This window comes from Ovis canadensis, chromosome 19 (genome assembly GCF_042477335.2).
Source record: "Ovis canadensis isolate MfBH-ARS-UI-01 breed Bighorn chromosome 19, ARS-UI_OviCan_v2, whole genome shotgun sequence".
NCBI lineage: Eukaryota > Metazoa > Chordata > Mammalia > Artiodactyla > Bovidae > Ovis > Ovis canadensis.
In genome coordinates this window covers 20964813-20987906 of record NC_091263.1, presented here as the reverse complement: position 1 = coordinate 20987906, position 23094 = coordinate 20964813, and the positions used below count along the sequence as shown (strand labels likewise).

The 23094-nt window shown below is 46.4% G+C and overlaps 1 protein-coding gene across 7 annotated transcripts in view; it reads left to right on the top strand.

Annotated features, from left to right (window-relative positions):
* Positions 1–23094, top strand: part of OSBPL10 (oxysterol binding protein like 10) — a 322317-nt gene that overhangs the window by 90765 nt on the left and 208458 nt on the right. For 6 of the 7 annotated variants that reach the window (XR_011250795.1, XR_011250794.1, XM_069561309.1 and 3 more), the window contains 2 exons: positions 4349–4524; positions 10395–10474. Coding sequence is in view for 5 of the 7 variants with exons in the window: in XM_069561309.1 (XP_069417410.1) it covers positions 4349–4524; positions 10395–10474 (256 nt within the window). In the remaining 2 variants the exon portion in view is untranslated. Of the gene's footprint in view, positions 1–1132; positions 1269–4348; positions 4525–10394; positions 10475–23094 lie in introns of those variants that run through there. The other variant, XM_069561313.1, reaches the window with a different exon arrangement.

The following is a 23094-nucleotide window of genomic DNA, read 5'->3' as shown; positions in this document are numbered from 1 at the left end:
AAGCAGTGGAAATGTGTGTTTTGTTTTTGTTTTTTGTCTGAGGCAGGGTGTTGGAATTAGGATGTCATTTTGAAACAGGCAATGTGAAAAATCATTCATGTGTTCCCGTAGCCTGCATAACGTGTGCTCATTGGGTTATTCTGTCATCCTGATTGAGGGGGAAAAAAAAAACCCACCAGAATTCAGTTCATTTTTTGGGTACCAATTTGGTTCAATTCATTTTTTTCAGTTTCTTAGTAATGTCCTTTGCAGATATATGGTTGGTATGAATGAGATGAGTGTGTGAAGCTGCCTCTGGGAGCCGGAAAGGCTGATGGGCCTGGGTGATGAGCGGATGGAGCAGAAAGGGAAGAGGTGTTGAGTCTTTCTCCATTCCAACAAGGGCACAGGGTGGATGGAGAGGGTCAGGGTGTGGAGGGCAACTTGGCTTACGCCTTCTCCTTGAAGCCTGTTGAGGCTGTATACTACCTTTTCTGCTTTCCTCTGTGTAAAGGGGGCATGTTTATAGATGGGAACACTGCGCTTCTGCCAGGGTGGGTGGGGGGGGGGTGCAGGGGGTGGAGACACAAAATGCTGTAGGACGAGGTTCCTTCCCTACACTCTACAGATCATTGCTGTCAACGCTCTGACCTGCCAGGAGCTGTGTCTGCATACCGGCAGTCACTGTGACAGGAAATACAGGCCGCGTTGAAACCATGACTCCTAAAGAGAAGGCAGGGTCAGCATTTGAACAGCGTGACCCCTGGTGGCTCAGAAATCACCGCAACTCCTCTCTCATGGCTAGAATTTGGTTTTCACATCTGTAGGGTAAGGGAGTTAGAGAAGCTGAGGTTTGGAAAGCTGGAGCGGGCACTTTACAAGAACAGATCACCTTTAATGAGACCAGAAGGGGCAGCAGTCAGATTCGTGAGCGGCTGCACTGACCGAGAAAAGAGGAAGTATACAGAGGCATGTATGTGGAAAGCTACTGTCTTAAGGGGCCTGTTCTTCTCCAAGGTTGTTCAGAGTAGTTCTCTCTTAAACAGCTGGGGCAAGGAATTCTGGAGCTCGGCCAGAGGCTGGACCAGCTGGGAGCTGGGCGTAATCAACCTTAACGTCCATTTTTTTTCCCCTTCGGGTGAGAGAGTTCTTTGTTTTGCATAGAGTGGTGGGGAGGACCCGGAGGGGAGCGTTAACTCCAGGCTATTTTGAGCCGTGTAACTTTCCTTCAGCATCACAGAGAGGAGGAGTAGGAGGACACGAAAATAGACGTTTTGAAAAGGTTTTTGGTGAGTTTGCCAGGCTGACTGCCACCACAGATCTGAAGCATAAGATAAGCGGAAGCCTCTTTCTCATCCTCGTGGAAATGATAAGGGTGTTTTTTAGCAGGTGGCTCTCCTCCAGGAGGTGGTTCAGGGGCCCAGGCTACCCTCTCTGGGGGTCCTTGGCACACTCATTGTGAATCCCCAGTGGCCCCACAGGATGTCTCCCTCCCAACCTGTGTGAGTGTCTGTCTGTCTGTCTGTTGTGTGCCTGTCCTGCGTTTTGCTTCGGCTCACATTCTGTTGCCACAGCTCACATGGCCACACATCCCGACAAAGAAAACTGGGAGATATGTTCTGTCCTTTCGTCTCATGTCTCTTGGAAGAAGTGGGCGGGATTTGGTGATGAGCTGCTAGTTTAGACCATGCTTCTCAGACTTGAGCTGCATCAGAGTCACCTGGAAGCCTCCTTGACCCCTTCCCCAGTGTTTCTGATCCAGCCGGCCTTGGATGGGGCCCAAGGATTTACATTTCAAACAAGCCTCCAGGTGACTTGATACTACTGCTGGGCCTGGACGGCATCTTTGTATCTTGATTTATCCACGGTGGTGGTGGAGACCAGAAGTATAGCCTTATTTTTGTGACCCAATAGAGATCGGAGGGGAGGAGAGAGGTAACCAAGATAGTCTTGGCCAGGACGTTTGGAATGTTACAAATAATTAAAAGTGGAAGATTTCTTGGAGGAACTGGCGTTCTGGAGGGTTGAGACCTGGGTTGTCGGGTGTGCCTGCCCTGTGGGCTGGGAATGCAGTGGCAACTCTGCGGGCAGGCGGGGGGACTTCCAGCTGCGCTTGCTCTCTTGGAGCCCGAAGGTTTGGAGAATGAAGCATCTTAGTGGGTAAGGAGAGGTGACCCGGAGCAGGGGGTGAAGGAGGACTTGTGGGAGGCTCAGAAGAGAGTTTGCCAGCTGGACTGAACCCGGTGTGGATGTGGACACAGACAAGCAGGACTTGGATTTGGAGTTTCTTTGAGCCCCAGCACCTGAAAACTGAGGGATAGTGATGGCTGTCTGTTGGATACTGAGAGAATCAGGGTGGCAGTTGGTAAACTTTCTTAGTTTGTGGTGCTTCAGTCAGTTCAGTCGCTCAGTCGTGTCCGACTCTCTGCGACCCCATGAATCGCAGCACGCCCGGCCTCCCAGTCCATCACCAACTCCCGGAGTTCACTCAGACTCATGTCCATCGAGTCAGTGATGCCATCCAGCCATCTCATCCGCTGTCCCAGTAGCATATTGGGCACCTGCCGACCTGGGGAGTTCCTCTTTCAGTATCCTATCATTTTGCCTTTTCATACTGTTCATGGGGTTCTCAAGGCAAGAATACTGAAGTGGTTTGCTTTTCCCTTCTCCAGTGGACCACATTGTGTCAGCTCTCTCCACCGTGCCCGCTCATCTTGGGTTGCCCCATAGGCATGGCTTGGTTTCATTGAGTTAGACAGGGCTGTGGTCCTAGTGTGATTAGACTGGCTAGTTTTCTGTGAGTATGGTTTCAGTGTGTCTGCCCTCTGATGCCCTCTTGCAACACCTGCCATCTTACTTGGGTTTCTCTTACCTTGGGCGTGGGGTATCTCTTCACGGCTGCTCCAGCAAAGCGCAGCCGCTGCTCCTTACCTTGGAGGAGGGATATCTCCTCACCGCCGCCCCTCCCGACCTCTAGGCCCTCTGGCACCCGCGCAGCCACCGCTCCTTGGGTGTGGGGTTGCTCCTCCGGGCTGCCGCCCCTGGCCTCGGGCGGGGTAGATCCTCTCAGCTGCTCCTTTGCTGTCGCAGCCTGGCACTCTCGGCTGCCGCCCCTGACCTCGGATGTGGTTGTGGTGCTTAGAGGTTAAGAAAATGCCCTGCGGTTTCATTTATTAAAGCAGTCATCTGCAAACAGCTTCATGTGCATTTATGTCCTAGCAACTCAGTAGCCATTTGAAAAAGGGATCACCATAGAAGAACAATACGTTTCTGTGTTAAGAACCGCGGTTACATGTTAATGGACTGCGAGTGCCTGCAGATTCCAAACTGGCTGAGTTGTCTGTGTGCTTGGTATCTGACTTGCAGGCATCACTGTGTAACCCTCAAATATGGGACATATTTTCAGCTGCCTGTGCGAGTTCCCAGTGGTGACCCAGCTGCTTGGGTGCATGGATTGAAAACTGGAATCTGGTAGTCTTCCCCCTTCATTGATTCACTGAATAAATACTGTCAGTGAGGTGAGAGGCACTGTCTGTCTCGGGATAGGGTAGAGTCGGGGGAGAGGGCCAAAACCAGACATTAAATTGGATAATCCTGTGTGGGTGGAGCAGACAGTGGGAGGCGGGGAAAGCCGGCAGGGGCTATGCTGAGCCTCTGGGCTCCAGGGGGAGTGTGGGTCTCTGATGAAGACAGCTTGTGGAGAAGGGCAAGTTGTTTGGACTACTTTCTGCTGATAGATTGTGAGTGTTGATAGGCCAGGTACTCAGCTCCCAAGATTTGTTTTAGCCATTCAGACAACTAGCAGTTGCTCAGTTTTTCCCGTGGTTATAGATTCCTGTGGCATTGTGGCCTCCCAGAGCGGAGGGGATTCTTGCCCTGTTGTGTGAAAAGTGTTCTGTGGAAGGACCCGCTGGAAGTTAGAGAGCTTTGTGAGCACCTCTAGTTCCTGGTTGGACCAGCCCTGGGGCTCAGGCCCCATACAGCGCCCAGGCTGCCCCGGAGTCCAGCCCAGCTTGCTACTTCCGGGGTGTGAATTTCAGGTGTTCCCGCGAAATCACGTCCAACCTGTTACCAGATTCTGTATCCCAGTGCCTTGCTCTTCTTTACCATCCTGAGGCTCACGTGTATCTGTGGGCATCGTACCATATCCCGAATGGGCCTGGCCTTTGTTCAGGAGCCACGATGAGCTCCATTCTGACTTAAGAATCAGACTCTCTTTCACTCCCCAGGGTTGGCTTGTGTGGGTGTCTGGCAGGGACTTTTAGTTCCCAGCATCCTGGATTGGGACCCTTGATGTCAACATAAAGAAGAAGAGGAACAGAATCCTTGCTTGGAGAGAAAACCGACACCCTGTGATCTCTCCGCCCAGGTACTTTGTGCTGGATTTCGAGGCTGGCATCCTGCAGTATTTTGTGAACGAGCAGAGCAAGCACCAGAAGCCTCGAGGAGCCCTGTCTCTTTCCGGCGCCATTGTGTCCCTGAGTGACGAAGCACCCCACATGCTGGTCGTGTACGCTGCCAACGGGGAGATGTACAAACTGAGAGGTATGTTCACCCCCTGGGAAGTTTGCAGACGGGCCTCTTGGATTCACAGGTAACATGGTGATGGCGGTCTGGTTTTTCAGTTTTTTAAAAATCACCTTTAATAGTTTGCCGTATTTGAGGACTCTGGTGACAGACACTGCCTGTCCTCCTCTTGAGGTGGGGGGAGGAGCTGAGATTAGGAAGTATTTGTCCACATTAACCAAGGAATTAAGGACAAATGCAAGGTGAGTGATCGCAAAGCTGGCTGAACCTTAGGACTTCAGCGGATTTTTCATATTAGCTCAGTATATATTTGCTTGTACCTTATATAGTGACTCTTCAGTGCCCATGAGGCTGTGCTCTAAAGATAAAAGAAGCCTTTCCCCGCCTTTCTGTTTTTTTTGTGTGTGTGTGTGGCTGCACTGCGTGACATGTGGGATCTTCCAGGACCAGGGATGGAACCCGTGCCCCTGCAATGGAAGCATGGTGGCCTAACCAGTGGATCGCCACGAAGTCCAAACAAGTCTTTTAGGGATCATGGTGGGGACCTTTCTGGTGGTCCAGTGGCCAAGACTTTGCCTTGCAATGCAGGTGGTGCGGTTTGATCTCTGGCTGGGGAAGCTGGGATCCCTCAGGCCTTGCAGCCAAAAAGCCAAAACATGAAACAGAAGCAGTATGGTAACACATTCAATAAAGACTTTAAAAATGGTCCACATCAAAAAAATGTATGAAAAAATAACAAATCTTTTATTTTTTTAGAAAAGGGTCATGGTGCCCTCAGTTTCTCTAGAACCAGCTGTTAGTAAAGGCCCCTTCACTTGTACTTTATTTTGGGGGCTGCATCAAGCAACTCATGGGATGTTAGTTCCCCGACCAGGGATTGAACCCAGACCCTCAGCAGTGGTAACGCTGGGTCGTAACCACTGGGCCACCAGAGAATTTGCCCTGCTTGTACTTTATTTAACCCTCTGTGGCCCTAGAGCCTGGTTGAAAGCCAACTGGTGTTATTTCCTGTTGTCTACTGTCTCCCCTTCTCTTTGCTTCTTGAAAGCCAGGAGCCCAGCATTTGGCCACAACTGGAGGTGCTAACTGGGCCTTCCCCAGGGGCTCAGCAGTAAAGAATTTGCCTGCAATGCAAGAGATGCAGGAGGCATGGGTTTGATTCCTGGGTTGGAAAGATCCCCTGGAGGGAGGGTATGGCAACCCACTCCAGTACTCTTGCCTGGAGAATCCCATTGACAGAGGAGCCTGGTGGGCTACAGTCCATAGGGTCACAACGAGTCGGACACGACTGAAGCGACTGAGCAAACACACACACACACACACGGAAGAACTAGCCACCACCCCCACCAAGGAATACCCACTGCACAGATTTTCAGATGGGGCACACTTGTCTGCAGTGATGTGATTTGATTGCTAGACCATTCTACCAGCATTCTGTCACAGGAGCATTGCCAGAAAAATAGTCGTCTTCTCATAAAATAACAACCGACCCCCAGATGCACATTTGGTCACATGTACGTGCACACACAGAGTCAGTGCTGTTCAGGTCTGAGGAAAGAAGTGTCTGTTAAGTGCTGGGAGGTGGTTGGTGATCACACCTCTTGTGTGTGCTCAGCCATTCGGTCATGTCTGACTTTTTTGCAACCTCATGGACTATATAGCCGGCTAGGCTCCTCTGTCCATGGAATTTCCCAGGCAAGAATACTGGAGTGGGTTGCCATTTCTTCCTCCAGGGGATCTTCCTGACCCAGGGATCAAACCCACATCTCTTGCATTGCAGGTAGATTCTTAACCGCAGAGCCACTGGGGAAACCCATGCCTTTTCACGTATTTATTTAAGGGAAGGCTGAGTACAAAGAAAGGGCCCCTCATTCTTTGTGCTGGACCTGGGGGCTGGCAGTAGTGGGTCGGCCTTTGCAAAACCAGACTGAGGGCTTAGATTCCCCAGCTCAGAGCCCAGTGTTTGCTGACTTTCCTCTAGGCTTTGCTACCAAGGGATAGGCTAAGCTGTGGTTCCTTTATTATATTTGTACTTTATTTACTTTTGACTGGAGAAGACTGTTGGACAGCAGTGAGATCACAACAGTCAATCCTAAAGGAAATCAGCCTCGAATATTCGTTGGAAGGACTGATGCTGAAGCTCCAATACGTTGGCCACCTGATGCAAAGAGCTGACTCATTGGAAAAGACCCTGATGTTGGGAAAGATTGAGGGCAGGAGGAGAAGGTGGTGACAGAGGATGAGATGATTAGATAGTATCACTGACTCGATGGACATGAATTTGAGCAAACTCTGGGATATAGTGAAGGACAGGGAAGCCTGGTGTGCTGCAGTCTGTGAGTTGCTGCAGTGAGTCAGACATGACTTAGCAACTGAACAACAACTTTTGATCAAGCCACAAGGCTTGTAGGGTATTAGTTCCCCGACTAGGGATTGAACCCAGGCCTTTGGCAGTGAAAGCTCAGAGTCCTAATCACTGGACCACCAGAGAATTCCCTCAGGTTCCTTTATTATCTTGTATACAAGTCATATCTCAGGATCTGTTAAAAAAAATCCCCCAAACTTGTGAAATAAAAATGCCTTTAGTTGAAGAAAGTTTTTCAGTTTTGGGGAACCATGAGAAGAGTCATGTTTTCTTTGGAGATTCACGCAGTGCATGTCCCGCATTTATATGGTCCTTGGTTTCGCGTTGCTGTTTATTGGTTAATAAACTGTCAAAGCGGAAACAATCGCAGGTGAAAAACTTAATCGCTTTCCCTCCCCCCAACCCAGGGCTGTCAGGGTTTATAGAAATGACACAATCCTTACAGAAGAACAGTCTAACCAGTTTGCCAATGGAGACATCTTTTTGCCTTTTAGTTATTATTCTCTAGATTATCAAGCCCCAAACTTTTTTTTTTTTAGGATAGTTTTAATAGCAAACATCAAAGTTTTATTATCTGCATGAACTAATCATAAGGGCTAAATTTAGCTTGAAGTTATCCACTATAGCAAATGCAGGATACATTTCTGCTGCTTTCTGGCTGGTCCTTAGTCCATCCCCCAAGGATCTGGGCATCGATTTTCTCATTTCATAGAGATGAATCTTGATGTTAATAGATGCACAGCTTTGAGGAATGTTTCTGGGGCAGAGCCTTTGGGTACTGCCACAAACCAGCAATGTTTCTGAGGAAAATGACTCTAGTTTTTGCAAAAATCCTTCTTTCTTTAGAGTTGAGGTTCACCGGGTCTACACTTCCAGATTTCTTTACCTGAAGCTGACAAATGACACTGAGGTTCATTTTTGTAAAAAGTATAGACTTATAGGGGAATCATTCTGTTTTCTGCATAGAAAATGTTTTCAACATTTATGCAGTATTCTTTTAAAATATGTATGCAGTGAGTTATGCAATTAAATTAATTTGAATTTTATGAGACCCTGTTATGTATCCATGGTCTTTTAAGAAAATGAGTTTGTATATTTGAGAGATGGGGTTGTAGATGGAAGATTGTGATGATGCAGTTGACTTGTCCTTAAGTCTCTCTAGGGGACAATTGAGGGTCTCTGATTTGGTACCTTGTTCTGTCCAATCATAGTAACCCTTGAGAACACATATTAAAATGATAATTCAGCTGAATGCTTATTTTGCAAAGGCTGATAACTCCACAGTACAACTTCAGTAGATAACAGAGGGGCCCTGAGTCACTGCACTCTGATCTTCCTATTGGCCACGTGTGGCGGCAGCATTAAAATCAATCATGTTTGGTCTTTTCTGCTGCTTTTTAAAGAAGTAAAAAATACTTCTGCACAGTAGGTTAAAAACTGGCCAAATTGTTGTTAAGCATTTCAGAATACATTATTAACATGGTTTAAGAGGGAATTTGGGGGTTTCTTCTTCAGGGAAGCCTCCCTTAAGCACTTGTCCTAGGACTGTATCAGGTGTCCCACTATATAATGAAGCAAGGTGTTTGTGTGTGTGTGTGGGGGGCGGGGGTTGTCTTTTCATTACTGGGCTTCCCAAGTGGCTCAGTGGTAAATCCACCAGCCAGTGTAGGAGGAACAAGAGAAGCAGGTTCGATTCCTGGTCAGAAAGATCTCCTGGAGTAGGAAATGGCAACCCACTCCAGTATTCTTGCCTGGAAAATCCCACAGACAGAGGAGCCTGGTGGGCTACAGTCCACGGGTCGAAGAGAGACATGACTGGGTGACTGAACACGCGCACCTACCCACTTTTCATTTTGTTTAGTGTTTCCTTTACTGTGCAAACCTTGTGAGTTTAAGTAAGTCCCATTTATTTTTGTTTTTATTTCCATTATTCTGGGAGCAAAAAGGTCTTGCTGTGATTTGTATCAGAGAGTGTACTGCTTCTGTTTTCCTCTAGAAGTTTTATCGTCTCCAGTCTCCCATTTAGGTCTTTAACCCATTTTGAGCTTATCTTTGTGTATGGTGTTAAAAGAATGGTCTCATTTCATTTTTTTACAGGTAATTGTCTGGTTTTCCCGGCACCATTTGTTGAAGAAACTCTTTCTAACTTTAATGTAGACTTGCCTTCTTTGTCATAGATTATTTGACCATAGATGTATGGGTTAAAGGTATTTTTTTTTTAATTTGACTGTGCCAGCTCTTAGTTGTGGCAAGGGGGGTCTAGTCCCCTGACCCGGGGATTGAGTTTAGGCCCCCTGCATTGCGAGCACAGAGTCTTAGCCACTGGACCACCCGGGAAGTCCCAGGTTAAGATGTTTTAACAGGGCATCTTTGCAGCCACTTAGACATGCCCCACCAAAAAGCAAATTCCACCTCTTACCCTCTTCTAATGACAAGAAATCTTATTCATTTTTCTTCCGCTTGAAATTTCTGAGTTTGTTGTTTATTAGTTGAAAATGCCTGGAGAATCCCAGGGATGGCAGAGCCTAGTGGGCTGCCGTCTGTGGGGTTGCACACAGTTGGACATGACTGAAGCGACTTAGCAGCAGTTGAAAAGGGACATTTAAAAAAATATGTTAGGGTAATAGAAATGCTACAGTGTGGATGAACCTCAAAAAACGTTAAGCTAAGTAAAATAAGGCAGTCACAAAAACCCACATATGCATGATACCATTCATATGGAATGTCTAGAATAGGCAGATCTCTGAGACAGCAGATTAGCAGTTTCCTAGGGATGGGAGAGGGGGTGAGAGGAGAGAAATGGGAAAAGACTGATGATGGGAACAGGATTCTTTGAGGGATCCTGAAAATATTTTAAACCAAGATTACGGTCACAGTTGTACTATTCTGTAAATATGTTAATACTCAAAATCACTCCATACTAAAAACAGGTGAATTTTACGTATGTAAATTCTATCTCAGTAAAGCTGTTTAAAGATCTGTTAGAAATTTAAAAATATCTATTTGTTTATTTAACTGTGTTGGGTCTTAGTTGAGGCATGGGGGATCTAGTTCCCTGACCAGCGATTGAACCCCAGCATTGGGAGCCTGGAGTCCTAGCCACTGGACCACCTTAGAAATTTTTGTAAAAATAATATAGGTGTACTGATTCAACTCAGTTCAATTGCTCAGTTGTGTCTGACTGTTAGAGGCCAGGCTTCCCTGTCCATCACCAACTCCCAGGGTAATGTACTGATTCCTTTTGGAGAAATTGATCTGTATAGATAGGCTCAGTGAATTCCATCCAGGAAAATGAAATTCTGAAAATGCCTTTAAGTTTCTCAATAGAACTGTAGAAGTTTATTTAAAAAGAGAGGGGGAGATTTTTGGTTAAGACTTGGTGTCTGCTGTTTTTTGCCATGAGTACAATCTGTGTGTGCCTTGCCTTCCTTCATCTCCAGGCCCCCAAGCCCTCAGGTGTGTGTAGAAACAGGTTGGATGTGTTTTGGCTCAATTGCTACAAGCCTTTGTTTCTCTATTTCAGCTGCTGATGCAAAAGAAAAACAGTTCTGGGTGACTCAGCTTCGAGCTTGTGCCAAATACCACATGGAGACGAATTCAAAGGTAAGTAACTGCAGAAATGGAGGGTCCTGGGGGCAGGTTGCCCCAGCTCAGATGGCTCCCCTTCAGCCCAGGATCAGCTTCTTTGGGGAGCTGTTTTCCATATTATCTTTAAAGTTCACCACCATTAGGAATTCATACTTGTCCTGTGACATTTACTTTGAGAGCCGAGAGACAAGTGGGAGGATTTGCTTGTAGAGTGAGGGGGCAGGCATACACTTGATGGGAGCTGATTCTGGAAAGACACTTCTAGAGCTTCCTGTGTTGTCTGGTTAGGCAGCCGGTCGTTGGTCTGCAGAGAACCTGAGCAGGTGGTTTCACTGTGGCAGCAGAGGAGTCTGGTTTACTGTTCACGAAGACTCGTTGTCTCAGATCCTTAAATAAGATGAGGCCCCAGATAGTTGAGGCGCTTGTGCCTCTAAGTGTGTCTGCATGTTCTCGGGCACTTCGGCATCCAAGTGGGACTTAGTTTCTCTTCAGGATTCAGTCTGAGATCTTGAGTCAGATGTGCAGGGGGTAGGAGGTAGGAGGCAGGCATTCTCAGGGATTATTCAGAGGATCTCCTGTCACTAAATACAGAAAATAAGCCAGAGAAAGTAAACCATCTGATGTTGCTCATGCGTGCGTGCTGTCGCTTCCGTCTGACTCTGCAACCCCAGGGACTGCAGCCCGCCAGGCTTCTCTGTCCATGGGATTCTCCGGGCAAGAATACAGCAGTGGGTTGCCATGGTGCCCTCCACGGGGTCTTCCCCGACCCAGGGATCAAACCAACATTTCTTAGGTCTCCTGCATTGGGAGGCGGGTTCTTTACCGCCAGTGCCACCTGGGAAGCCGGATATTGCTTATATGTAGAATCTAAGAAATAACACAGATGAATATATGTACAAATCAGAAACAAACGGACTTGGAAGACAAACTTGGGGTTACCGAAGGACAGAGGGGAAGGGATATGTTAGAAGAATGGGATTAAGAGATACACGCATAAAGCAGATGAGCAACAAGGATTTACTGTGTAGTGCAGGGAATTCAGTGTCTTGTCATAACCTAAATGGAATATAATCTGAAAAGGTCACTTTGCTGTACACCTGAAACGAACACAATATTGTAAATCAACTATTTCAATTAAAATGTATAAAAAATAATTGCCCGATGAATTTATTCAGGGCAGGAAATATTTGTTAAAATTACTATTCAAAGGGCTCCCCCTTTTATATCATAAGTTCAAGCTTAGTTATGATATTCAGTTGTAGTCTTTTTCTGTATTCCATGCATCTGATAGGAAGACCCACGCTTAAAACTTCTTAGGATTCCATTGCTTGTGACCTGTCTGCTCGTGGAGATGTCTTGTATAGGTATACCTCTGTTCTGCCTCCAAATACAGCCTGAAATGACTTCTTCACAAGGATTTGTTCATTTTTTTCTTTCTTCTCCTTGACTTGCTTACTACAGCTGCACTCACTGTAATGCCTTTAGACTTGCCCCCACTGGTGTCTGGGTAACCATAAGGAGGGCCGCTTCTCTTTTAAAAAACGTATTTTATTGAAGGATAGTCGATTTACAACGTTGTGTTAATTTCTGCTCTGCAGCAAAGTGATTCAATTATGTATGCATTCTTTTTCATATTCTTTCCCATTATGGTTTATCACAGGATATTGAATATATTTCCCTGTGCTATACAGTAGGAGGGTTTTTGTTTAGCCATCTGTATATAATAGTTTGCATCTGCTAATCTCAAACTCCCTGTCCTTCCCTCTCCCACTCCCCACCCCTTGGCAACCACAAGGCCAGTCTCGTGTCTGTGAGTCTGTCTCTGCTTTGTAGATAAGTTCATTTATGTCATATTTTACATTCCACCTCTGATATCATATGGTATTTGTCTTTGTCCGCCTTACTTTACTTCGTATGTGCATCTCTGGTTCCACCCACGCTGCTGCCAACGGCATCAGTCATTCTTTTTTATGACTGAGTCATATTCCTGTGTGTGTGTGTGTCTGTGCACAAACACACACACATATTCTTCATCCATTTATCTGTTTATAGACACTTGCATTGCTTCTGTATCTTGGCTGTTGGGAGAAGTACTGCTGTGAACATTGGGGTACATGTGTCTTTTTGAATTACGGTTTTGTCTGGATATACGGTAGGGCCCCACTTTTAAAGCTTTTCTCCCTCTGGCCTCCTTTATTCTCTAGGAATCACAGTAGGCGTTCTGGGCATTTCATCAATATTTTATAAATACCTAGGCAGGGCAGTATAAAGTTATTTTCTTTTTCTATACATCATTTTACTTTTTGTGAAATAGAAGGGGATAAGATACAAAGGACGTATCTTTACCTGTTGCTCATTGGACGTGACTTGGTGAATGAGTCTAGTAAATTTAGGTGTGTGTGAGTATGTGTGCTTGGATCTGTAGCTCTCAGATGTTAAAACCCTCAGGTGTTTTTATACAGATGGACCCTATCATGCACACTGTTCGACATTTTGTTCTTTTCATTCACGAACATATCTTGGAGGTTTTCCCCTACTGGGTATCTGCATCTACCACTCTTGTAGGATGGCAAGATGCTGTTCTGAGGGGTGGATGTCAGAGCTTTAAGCCTGTCACTGCTGGATGCTTAATTTGATTGTGGTTGTGGTACCTGATGCTGTAATAAACATCTTTGGACACTCATCTTCTAGTGCCTCTAGGGGTGTATGTCTGTGAATTTATATCAGTGGAAGTACTGGGTCATGGAGAATATGTCTTCTAAATTTTCATGCTGTTGATGCTAAGTCGCTTCAGTCGTGTCCGACTCTGTGCGACCCCATAGACGGCAGCCCACCAGGCTCTGCCGTCCCTGGGATTCTCCAGGCAAGAACACTGGAGTGGGTTGCCATTTCCTTCTCCAGTGCATAAAAGTGAAAAGTCAAAGTGAAGTCACTCAGTCTTGTCCAACTGTTAGCGACCTCATGGACTATAGCCTACCAGGCGCCTCCGTCCATGGGATTTTCCAGGCAAGAATACTGGAGTGGGGTGCCATTGCCTTCTTCCTAAATTTTCATAGTCATTGCTAAATTGTCTTCTTCAAAAGTTGTCCTGATTTGCACTTCCATCCGTTCTGCGTGTAAGGATGTTTATTCCCCCTCTCACTAACCATAGCTCTCACGAGTATTGAGTTTTTGATAGTCTCACAGATAACAAAATGGACCCTCGTGATTTTCATTTTCACTTCTAAAATCATGACGAGCTGAGTATATTTTCAGGTGTTTACTGGCCACTTGTGTTTCTTTTATGTAAACTGCCTATTTATACCCTTCACCCATTTTTCTGTTGAATTTGTCTTTTCTTCTTGATTTGCAGTAGCTGTATATGTGTTAAGTCTATTTGTCCTTTGCCTGTCATTTGTACTAGGTATTTTCCCCAGTAGGTAATCTGGATTTTGACTTTGAATACATTCTTTTGCTATGTAGAATATTTTTGTAGTCAAATTTACAAACATTTTCATCTTGGGGTTTTGAATTTGCATTGTGTATTGAAAGAGCTTCTCTGTTCCAAAATTAAGAAAACATTCTTCAGTTTTCTTCCAGTGAATTTATAGTTTAATTATCATGTGTAAACAATGGATTCTTTTGGAATTTATTCTGGGTGTAAGAATTGAGGTGGGAAAACCAGTTTTAAGTGTGTTGATGTTTTGAGAGATCACTGCAGACCCAGTGTTAGTAGAAATAGTTGAATCTGAAGATTCTCTGAAGGAGTAGCTTTAACAATCTGGATTGATCTGTTAACATTAAAACCCAAATAAATAATAAATTAGAAGTTAGGGCCTGTAGGATTCCTGACTTGAGAACTGGAGAGAAGATAAGCCATCACTGCTCACTTATAGCATAGCAACTGGGATCAATTAGGGAAGAAATTTTTAAATTGTGACCAGACCTTGTAATGCAGCAGAAGTATGATCAAGTCCAAGTTTGCTCAAGCAGAAGCAGTGAAAATTAAGTTAGGCCTGAGGTGAATATCAACTTGATAACCGGTTCACCGAAGGATGGCTGTTGAGTTTGTGTTGTGCTTGCTGGGAACGCAAGTTAAGCCTTCCCTTCCTTGGGTTCCTCTCATCCTCTCTGAGAACACTATCCATACAGCTGCTTAGAATTTTACCTTTAAAAACAAATACTGTGGGACTTCCCTGGTGGTCCAGTGGGGAAGACTTTGCCTTCCAGTGTAGGGGGTGTGGGTTTGACCCCTGGTTCAGGAAGCTAAGATCCCACATGCCAGGGACATAAAACAGAACACGTATACCCGTGGCAGATTCATGTCAATGTATGGCAAACCCAATGCAATATCGTAAAGTAATTCGCCTCCAAAAAAATAAATTAATTAATTTTATAAAAAGAACATAAAAAAGAAACCAGAACATAAAACAGAAGCAATATTATAACATTCAGTAAAAATGGTCTTTAAAAATGGTCTACATGAAAAGAAAACCCACTTAAAAACACTTCACCTGCTATCATATATTAATGCATGTGTATGGGATCTAGAAAAATGGTTTAGATGATCTTATTTGCAAAGCAGAAATAGAGACAGACGTAGAGGACAGAGGTATGGACACCAAGGGGTGGGTGGGGGGTGGGAGGAAGTGGCAGGTGGGATTGGCATGTATACATTATTGATGCTGTGTGTAAAATAGCTAACTAATGAGAACCTACTGCACAGCACAGGGATCTCGACTCAGTGCTCTGTGGGGACCTAAGTGGGGAGGAAATCCAGAAAAGGGGGATATATGTATACGTGAGGCTGGCTCACTTTGCTGTAGAGCAGAAAGGAACAATGTTGTAAAGCAACTATACACTAATAACATTTTTTAAAAGCTTTTTTGATTTAGAATCAACCGTTGCCTGGAACAGATATTTAGGCAGATGAAGTAGGGTTATCATTCAGACTCAACCTGGTGAGAGTGTTGAGAGAAATCGGATTTATTTGGGACTGCTCAGGGCTTTAAGGATGACCAATCCAGCCCTAGGCGCTTGGACAAGCTCCTCAGAGACAACAGGTGTGTTTCTGATGCATTTGTGCGTGTGTACCTGCTTTCCCATAGGCTGTGTTCTTTTCAGATGGTCACACAGAGAACTTAGGGTCCTTCAAAATCAACAGAAGCAGATGTTGGAGGGTGGGGTGGCGTGTTAGGGGAACTTATGAATAATACAGGTTCCAGGTTACTTTGCCCTGTGTGGGAAGTGGGATGATGAGGACAACAGCCAAGCCGTTGAAAAGTGTTTAAAGGAAAATCAGGTTTTGAAGGTTGTAGTTTTACTAGCTTTCATTCTGGCCAGGTAAAGGAATTTTCAGAGGCTCAACTGGACGGAAACTTAAGGTATCTCTTAATACTTCTTCGCTTGTCTCATCCAGACATGGAAGGTGTATTTGCTTGTGGGGGTGACCCATAGACTAGGTTCATGAGTCTCCTCTGATGCTAACTGGACGTTAGTACCAGGGGCCACTCACTAGTGGCAAAGAACCTGCTGCCAGTACAGGAGGCTCAAGGGACATGGGTCTGTCCTCTGTGCCTGGGCTGGTTTGTCTTTACAGTGATTGTACGAGGTCGTGCTCTTGGCCTGTGTCTCAGAGCATTTCTAGGTACTTGCTTTTACCGTCCTGTCACTTGGCATCCTTTATTCATTTTCCTGCTGTTTAGATCCAGATGGAAACTTGAGGACACAAGGGAAGCCCTTTTTTATTTTTTTAAGATTTGCAGAGTATATATCTTTTATTTATTAATTTGGCTGCGTCGAGTCTTTGCTGTGACACGTGGGAGATCTGTTGCATCCTGTGGGATCTTCCGTGGAGTTGTGTGGACTCCAGAGTGCGTGGGCTCAGGAGCTGCGGTGCGCAGGGCTTAGGTGCGCACGTGGCATGTGGGATCTTACGTTTCCCAGCCAGGGCTCGCGCGGGCGTCCTCTGCATTAGAGGACGGATCCCTTTTACTTTAAGATTTGTTTATTTTGGGCTGTGCCGGGTCTTTGTTGCTGCACGAGCTTATCCCGGTAGCCGCGAGCATCTGCCCTCTAGTTGCGGTGTGTGGGCTCCTCGCTGCCGTGGCTTCTCTTGTTGCAGAGTACCGGCTCAATTGTTGCGGCGCGTGGGCTTGGTTGCTCCGTGGCACGTGGGATCTTCCCGGACCAGAAATCAAGCCCACGCCTCCTGCCTTCTTGGCAAGTGGAATCCTAACCACTGGGCCACCAGCGAAGGCCCAACAAGGGAAATCTTGCCTGAGATGGATCCATCTAAAAAACATGGAAAATGTAACTTAAAAATCTATGGGGATATTAAGTAAGGAAAAGTAGATATTTGGGGGCATTTGAAGTAGTTCATAATACTGTATTTGAAGCCCTTTCTTTGGGTCACAAGGCCCAGTTCTGGCTCCATCCTCGCATTACTATTTACGGCTCCAATGATCTGGTTCCCAGGCTGACTTCTGCGAGCAGACCACAGCCAACACATCCCCTCAGGAATGCAATAGGTCCTAGGAAATTTTATCTGGTAGCGTTTGAAGACACTGCAGTGAGATCAGACAGATATATGGTTAGGCCTCCTCATCCTTGCTACCATACCATCTACCATGGGTTTGAAGACACTGTGGTGAGATCAGATAGGTACATGGTTAGGCCGCCTCATCCTTGCTACCATACCATCTGCCATAGGTCGCTCAGTCGTGTCCGACTCTTTGTGACCCCGTGGACTGTAGCCTATCAGGCTCCTCCGTTCATGAGATTTTCCAGGTGAGAGTGCTGGAGTGGATTGTCATTTCCTTCTCTAGGGGATCTTCCCAACCCAGGAATCGAACCCAGGTCTCCTGCATTGCAGGCAGACGCTTTACCGTCTGAGCCACCAGGGAAGCCCATAGGTATATGGTTAGGCCTCCTCATCCTTGCTAGGGAATTCTAAATTAAAACACAAATTTTGGGGTAGAGGATTATGCTGATTTAGATATGGAGGAACGTGATTGTCTAATATAGGTTTTTAAATTCATTATAAATCTTGGGAGGTCTTGAATGAGCTGGAAAGCTACTGAGTTTCAGGGAGTGTTTATGTAAATATTCATGGTGGAAGCTGCCCGATTCACAAGTATCTTTCTTTTCCCTTTGTTTTTTTCCCTTCCCCTGGAATGATAGTTGATGTACAATTCACGTGAGACTTCTTGGTTTAAGAGCACCATCTCCTCCATGGGAGGGGGCGTGGCTGGGGTCTGGTGACCCCAGGACTGGGCAGGACTTCTCTTCTCTCCTGCAAGCTAGTGTCTAGTGAGGACCTGCCCATCTTTCATAACGCCCCTGTGACAGTGGGCCCTGGTTGTACAGTCCCTAACTCTCACCCCTGTTTTTTGTCATGACATCTGGTCTACCTCCCCTGTCTCAGTGATGTAGGGGTTCCATCAGGGCAAGACGGGAGGGTTATTGGACAGAAAGGAGGCTGAAGAGTGATGGGATGGCAAACTGGCTCACACTGGTCACCTCCATGTCCCCTCTGGCTCAGGAAAGCATGCTCTGTGAGCACCTTCTATCCTAAAAGCACAGGAGTAGCTGGGCTGGTGACCTCACCCCTGGCAGCCATGTTGCCAGATGCAGGGAATCCAGTTAGGGTGGGCGGGGGGAGGCTTTTGGAGATTTTATCTGGGGAGGTGTGGGGGATGTGTGGACTATTTCTGGGGGAGGCTTATCTGTTTTGGGGAGGTATGGGTGGGGAGTTGGATCAGACTGTGTGTGTGAATTCCACAGCCTTGGGTGAAGAATGAGGAGGAGATGCTATTTAATGGGTTCTCCCAGGAAACTTGGTTTCTGCTGATGAATGACTGCAACTCCCCCGACTGTCTGCTGCCCTGGGATGTGAGCCAGAGGGCTTGGGGAGGTGGTTAGCTGTCTTGGCTGGGGGCCCCACTACAGGAAGCACCTGCTGCCTGAACTAAACCAGTGGCATCTGCAGACTCTGAGACCATGTGCTTGTGAGGGACTTAAGATGTCATCCGGTCCTGGCCCCACCTTCTCCCACCATCTGCACAGAAACACACACCAGAATATTTACGGTAATCATGAAGACATGTGAGCTGGTCTTCTCAAAACAGCCCCCGCTTCTGTTCACCTAGAGGGGCCACTGCTGCTGGCTCATTGAGAGAATGCTAAGAGTTGGGGGAGTAAAATGACGAAGGACATCAAATACTTCTCTTTTATGAGTAAACAAACTTGAGATCCCTCTGAGCCGTTTGAACAGCTCAAAAGTAATAGAATGATTAAAAAGTGGGAAAGGAATCCAAACTCCTTCTGCTCCCTGTGTCTAAAAACAGTGGCTGTAAAGAATAGGACAAGCATGCGTGTGTGTGTGTTCAGACAAGAGGTAGGTCCTAAATCTGTGCGGTCCAGTATGGAGGCCTCAGGCCAGGTGAGGCTGTTTAAATGGAAATTATTTGAAATTAAATCTGAAATCCAGTTTCTCAGTCTTGGCCACTTTGCAGAGCCTCAGGAACCATGCTTGGCTGATGGCTATACAGCGCAAGGACAGAATGTTTTCCATCATTACAGAAGGTTCTGTAGGGCAGAGCTGATGAAGTTCCAGTTACGGCTTTATGGTTTCCAAGGAGGAGCTTACCAGTGTCCAGTATAATCTGTGCTTGTGCCGTAGACAGTGTTCTTTTCTCTTTAAATCTGAAAATGTTGATTGGCACTCCCCAACCCCTCTGCCCTTGCTTCAGGGCTTCCCCTGCACCCTCCTGGTCGGGCGTTCTCGTCTACCCCCCCAGCCTTCGCACTGAACATCCTATTCACTCTCACTTCTCCCATGGCCTTGTCTGTGCAACAGGGACCCTGACCTTGCTTGTCTGAAGCCGGAACAGGTGTTCTCAAGTGATCAGACTCCTCTCCATACTCTCCACACTGCAGCTGTTCACTAGGAAAACTAGTGTTAGCTGTTTTTTTAAACTTTTATTTGCCGTTATCTTTTTGCAGAATTTATTTCCTGGCCATAAGTTTTTGTTTCTTCGGTTTCTCCTGGAATATCCTTTTTCTTCTGTACAATCTCCTGTCCTTGTTTAGGGCCAGGTTGCTCTTTTTCGGTCAGGATCACCTCAGTGTGACCGGGAGAGCTCATGTACGGGTTGATCCGACTGTGAGCTCTGTTAAGTCCTGCGCCCCGTCTTGGGGGCTTTGTTCACCTGGATGTGCTCATTGTTCAGGGGATCTACATCCAGACCCCAAAGTTCAGCATTACTGTCTGTGGGGTTTTTTTCCGATTTTTTTTGTTTTTTTGGACTGAACCCTGTGGCATGTTGCATGTTCCCTGGTGAGGGATTGAACGCACATACCCTGCACTGGAAAGGTGGAGTCTTAACCGCTGGACCACCAGGGAACTCCTACTCTGCATTTTTGAACACGTGCAGTAAAAATTCAGCGCTCGTGTGGGGCCAGCCACCTGCATCCATCCCCACTGTTGGACTTGGGCACACCTACCAGCTCTTTCACTGGATCAGCAGAGTGGGGTCCATCACTTCTGTAAATTTAGGGCCATCCTCCACATACTCGGTGGCTTTTTGAATACGCGTATCATTTACCGCCTGGGCAACTTCACAAGTGTTCTTAAAACGAGCATGGAGCTGTTGATTTGCACGGTTTTGTGGCGGTTTTCTGGGTCAGGTGAATAGCAAGCCGTTTTCAGCGGTTACCTCGAGGCCGCGTACAGGGAAAGCTAGTCTGAGCTTTTGCGAGGCGCAGAGGAGCAAGGGCAGGGTGCCCGTGGGGCTGCCCGCTGGGGCCCACCGGCTTTACCGCACCCTGTCCTCAGACGCAGCCCAGAGCCGCCCCCCACAGCCGCCCCCCACAGGCCAGGCCTGCTTTCTACCCACCACCGTCAGGCACAGGGTCTTCCAGACCCTGCCCCCACCCCACCCCCGGGCACACCCATCCTTCCTGCTTCTGCGCTGCCTGCTGCGCTGGGAGCCGCCTCTGCCTCTCCTTCCTGGTGAATAACCGTGTGGTCGTCCAGGTTCAGGTTCTCTGATGCCTTCATGACCTGCCTGCTCAGAGTGGATCTGCCCTCCCAGTGCTCCTGTGTGTACCAGGACACACCTGTATGACCGCGCTTCTCACGGTAAGGGTGTGTGTGTGCACGCGCGCACACCCGCGCACATCGGCTGTGTCCTTAACACCCAGGACTGTGGGGAAATCAGGGCTGCCGCCTCCGTATCTGCCACTGTCACGACAAGTCGCGATGGAGATGAAGCACTTGGTGCATTTGAAGCGCTTGGTCGTCATGTTGGCGCTGCTCCCTCTTCCTCACTCCTCCTGGCATGTGTATGAGCAACAGGAGTGTTAGTGGGGTACTGGTGCTGGATTTGGGTTCCCTCAATTATATTCACGTTATCACAGTCTAATTTTTCTTGACTATTACAGTATTTTATATTAAGTATTTGAGAATTCTTTTTTTAAGAATACAGTTGTTTTACAATGTTGAGTGTGTTTCTGAGGCACAAGGAGGTGAATCAGCTATTTGTATCCATATATCCCCTCCCTCCTGAGTCTCCCTCCCATCCCTCCCCCAATCCCACCCCTGGAGGCCATCTGAGCATAGAGCTGAGTTCCCTGTGCTATTCAGCAGCTTCCCACTAGCTATCTGTTTCACACTTGGTAGTGGAAGTTTTTTTTTTTTTTTCTTTTAATGGAAAGAGCTCTGAGCTTACTGTAGCCAAAAATCATTCAAGAGTAACAAAATGAATCCTGACTTTTCTTTTTTAAGAGAAGAGAATAGCAATCAAAAGGAGCATGTTTTGGGGAAAAGGAAATAATAGTGAATGGACTCTATCAGCGTATTTCTATGTGGCAGATACTAAGGGAGGGGCTTTTCCTGGGTGATCTTTGGTATTTCTCCCAGTAGCCCTGTGAGGCAGGTACAACTAATTTATTACCACATTTTATAGGTCAGGACAGAAAGGATGACGATATGCCTGCCCATGCCGAATAGCTAGCAAGGACTGCCATCTTTTAAATAAGATTTGAGATGTAATTCACATACTGTAAAATTTACTCTTTAAAAGTGTAAATTTAGTATATTTGTGGAGTTGTACAGCCACAGCACTCTATCAGCCCAGAATCTTTGATCACCCTCAAAGGAAAACCCCCTGTGCCCATCAGCGATCAAGCATCCTCCTCCACCCGCCTCCTCTCCCAGCCCCTGTTAACCCCAAACCACTGTCTCGACAGAGCTGCCTGTTCTGGACATTTCATGTAAACAGGGTCATTATCTATGTGGCCTTTTGTGTCTGGCTGATTTCACTTAGCATAATGTTCCCAAGCTTCTTCCATGTTGTAGCATGAATCAGGACTTCATTCTTTTTTTTCTTTTTCTTTTCTTTTTTTTAAAATTTTTGTTTTTACTTGATTTTACTTTACAATACTGTATTGGTTTTGCCATACACTGACATGAATCCACCATGGGTGTACATGAGTTCCCAATCTTGAACCCCCCTCCCACCTCCCACCCCGTATCATCTCTCTGGATCATCCCCGTGCCATTCTTTTTTTTAAAAAAGATTTTTATTTATTTTAAATTGGTGTTCAGTTGCTGTACGATGTTGTGTTCGTATCTGCTGGGCAATAACATGACTCAGCTGAAAGCACACATACATCCCCGTTCCTTCCTATGACTGGATAGTATCCCATTGTTGGGATATGCCACATTTTTACGCATCAGTTGATGGATATTCGGCTGACTTTCACCTTTTTGTTGTTATGAATGGTGTTGCTGTGAACATCTGTGCACAAGTTTTTGTGTGGCTGTATTTTTTTTCCAGATATATGTCTACAGGTGGAATTGCTGAGTTGCATGCTAACTCTGTTTAATTATTGGAGGAGCTGTCATCCTGTTTTCCAAAGCAGCTGGCCCAGTTTATGTTCCCCGTGAACGAGGGCTCCAATTTCACCACCTCTTGTCAACTCTTGATTTTGTCAGTTTTTGATTATAGCCATTCTAGTGGGAATGAAGTTGTATGCCATTGTGGTTTTGATTTGCATTTCCCTAATGACTGATGTCATTACTTTACCAACAAAGGTCCGGCTAGTCAAGGCTATGGTTTTTCCAGTGGTCATGTATGAATGTGAGAGTTGGACTGTGAAGAAAGCTGAGCGCCAAAGAATTGATGCTTTTGAACTGTGGTGTTGGAGAAGACTCTTGAGAGTCCCTTGGACTGCAAGGAGATCCAACCAGTCCATTCTGAAGGAGATCAGCCCTGGGATTTCTTTGGAGGGAATGATGCTAAAGCTCAAACTCCAGTACTTTGGCCACCTCATGCGAAGAGTTGACTCATTGGAAAAGACTCCGATGCTGGGAGGGATTGGGGGCAGGAGGAGAAGGGGACGACCAAGGATGAGATGGCTGGATGGCATCATGGACTCGATGGACGTGAGTCTGAGTGAACTCCGGGAGATGGTGATGGACAGGGAGGCCTGGCATGCTGCGATTCATGGGGTTGCAAAGAGTCAGACATGACTGAGCGACTGAAATGAATGACTGATTATATTGGGCATCTTATCACATGCTTACCACATACATTCATGTATCTTCTTTGGAAAAATGTCTACTTAAATCGTTTGTCATTACTTAGTTG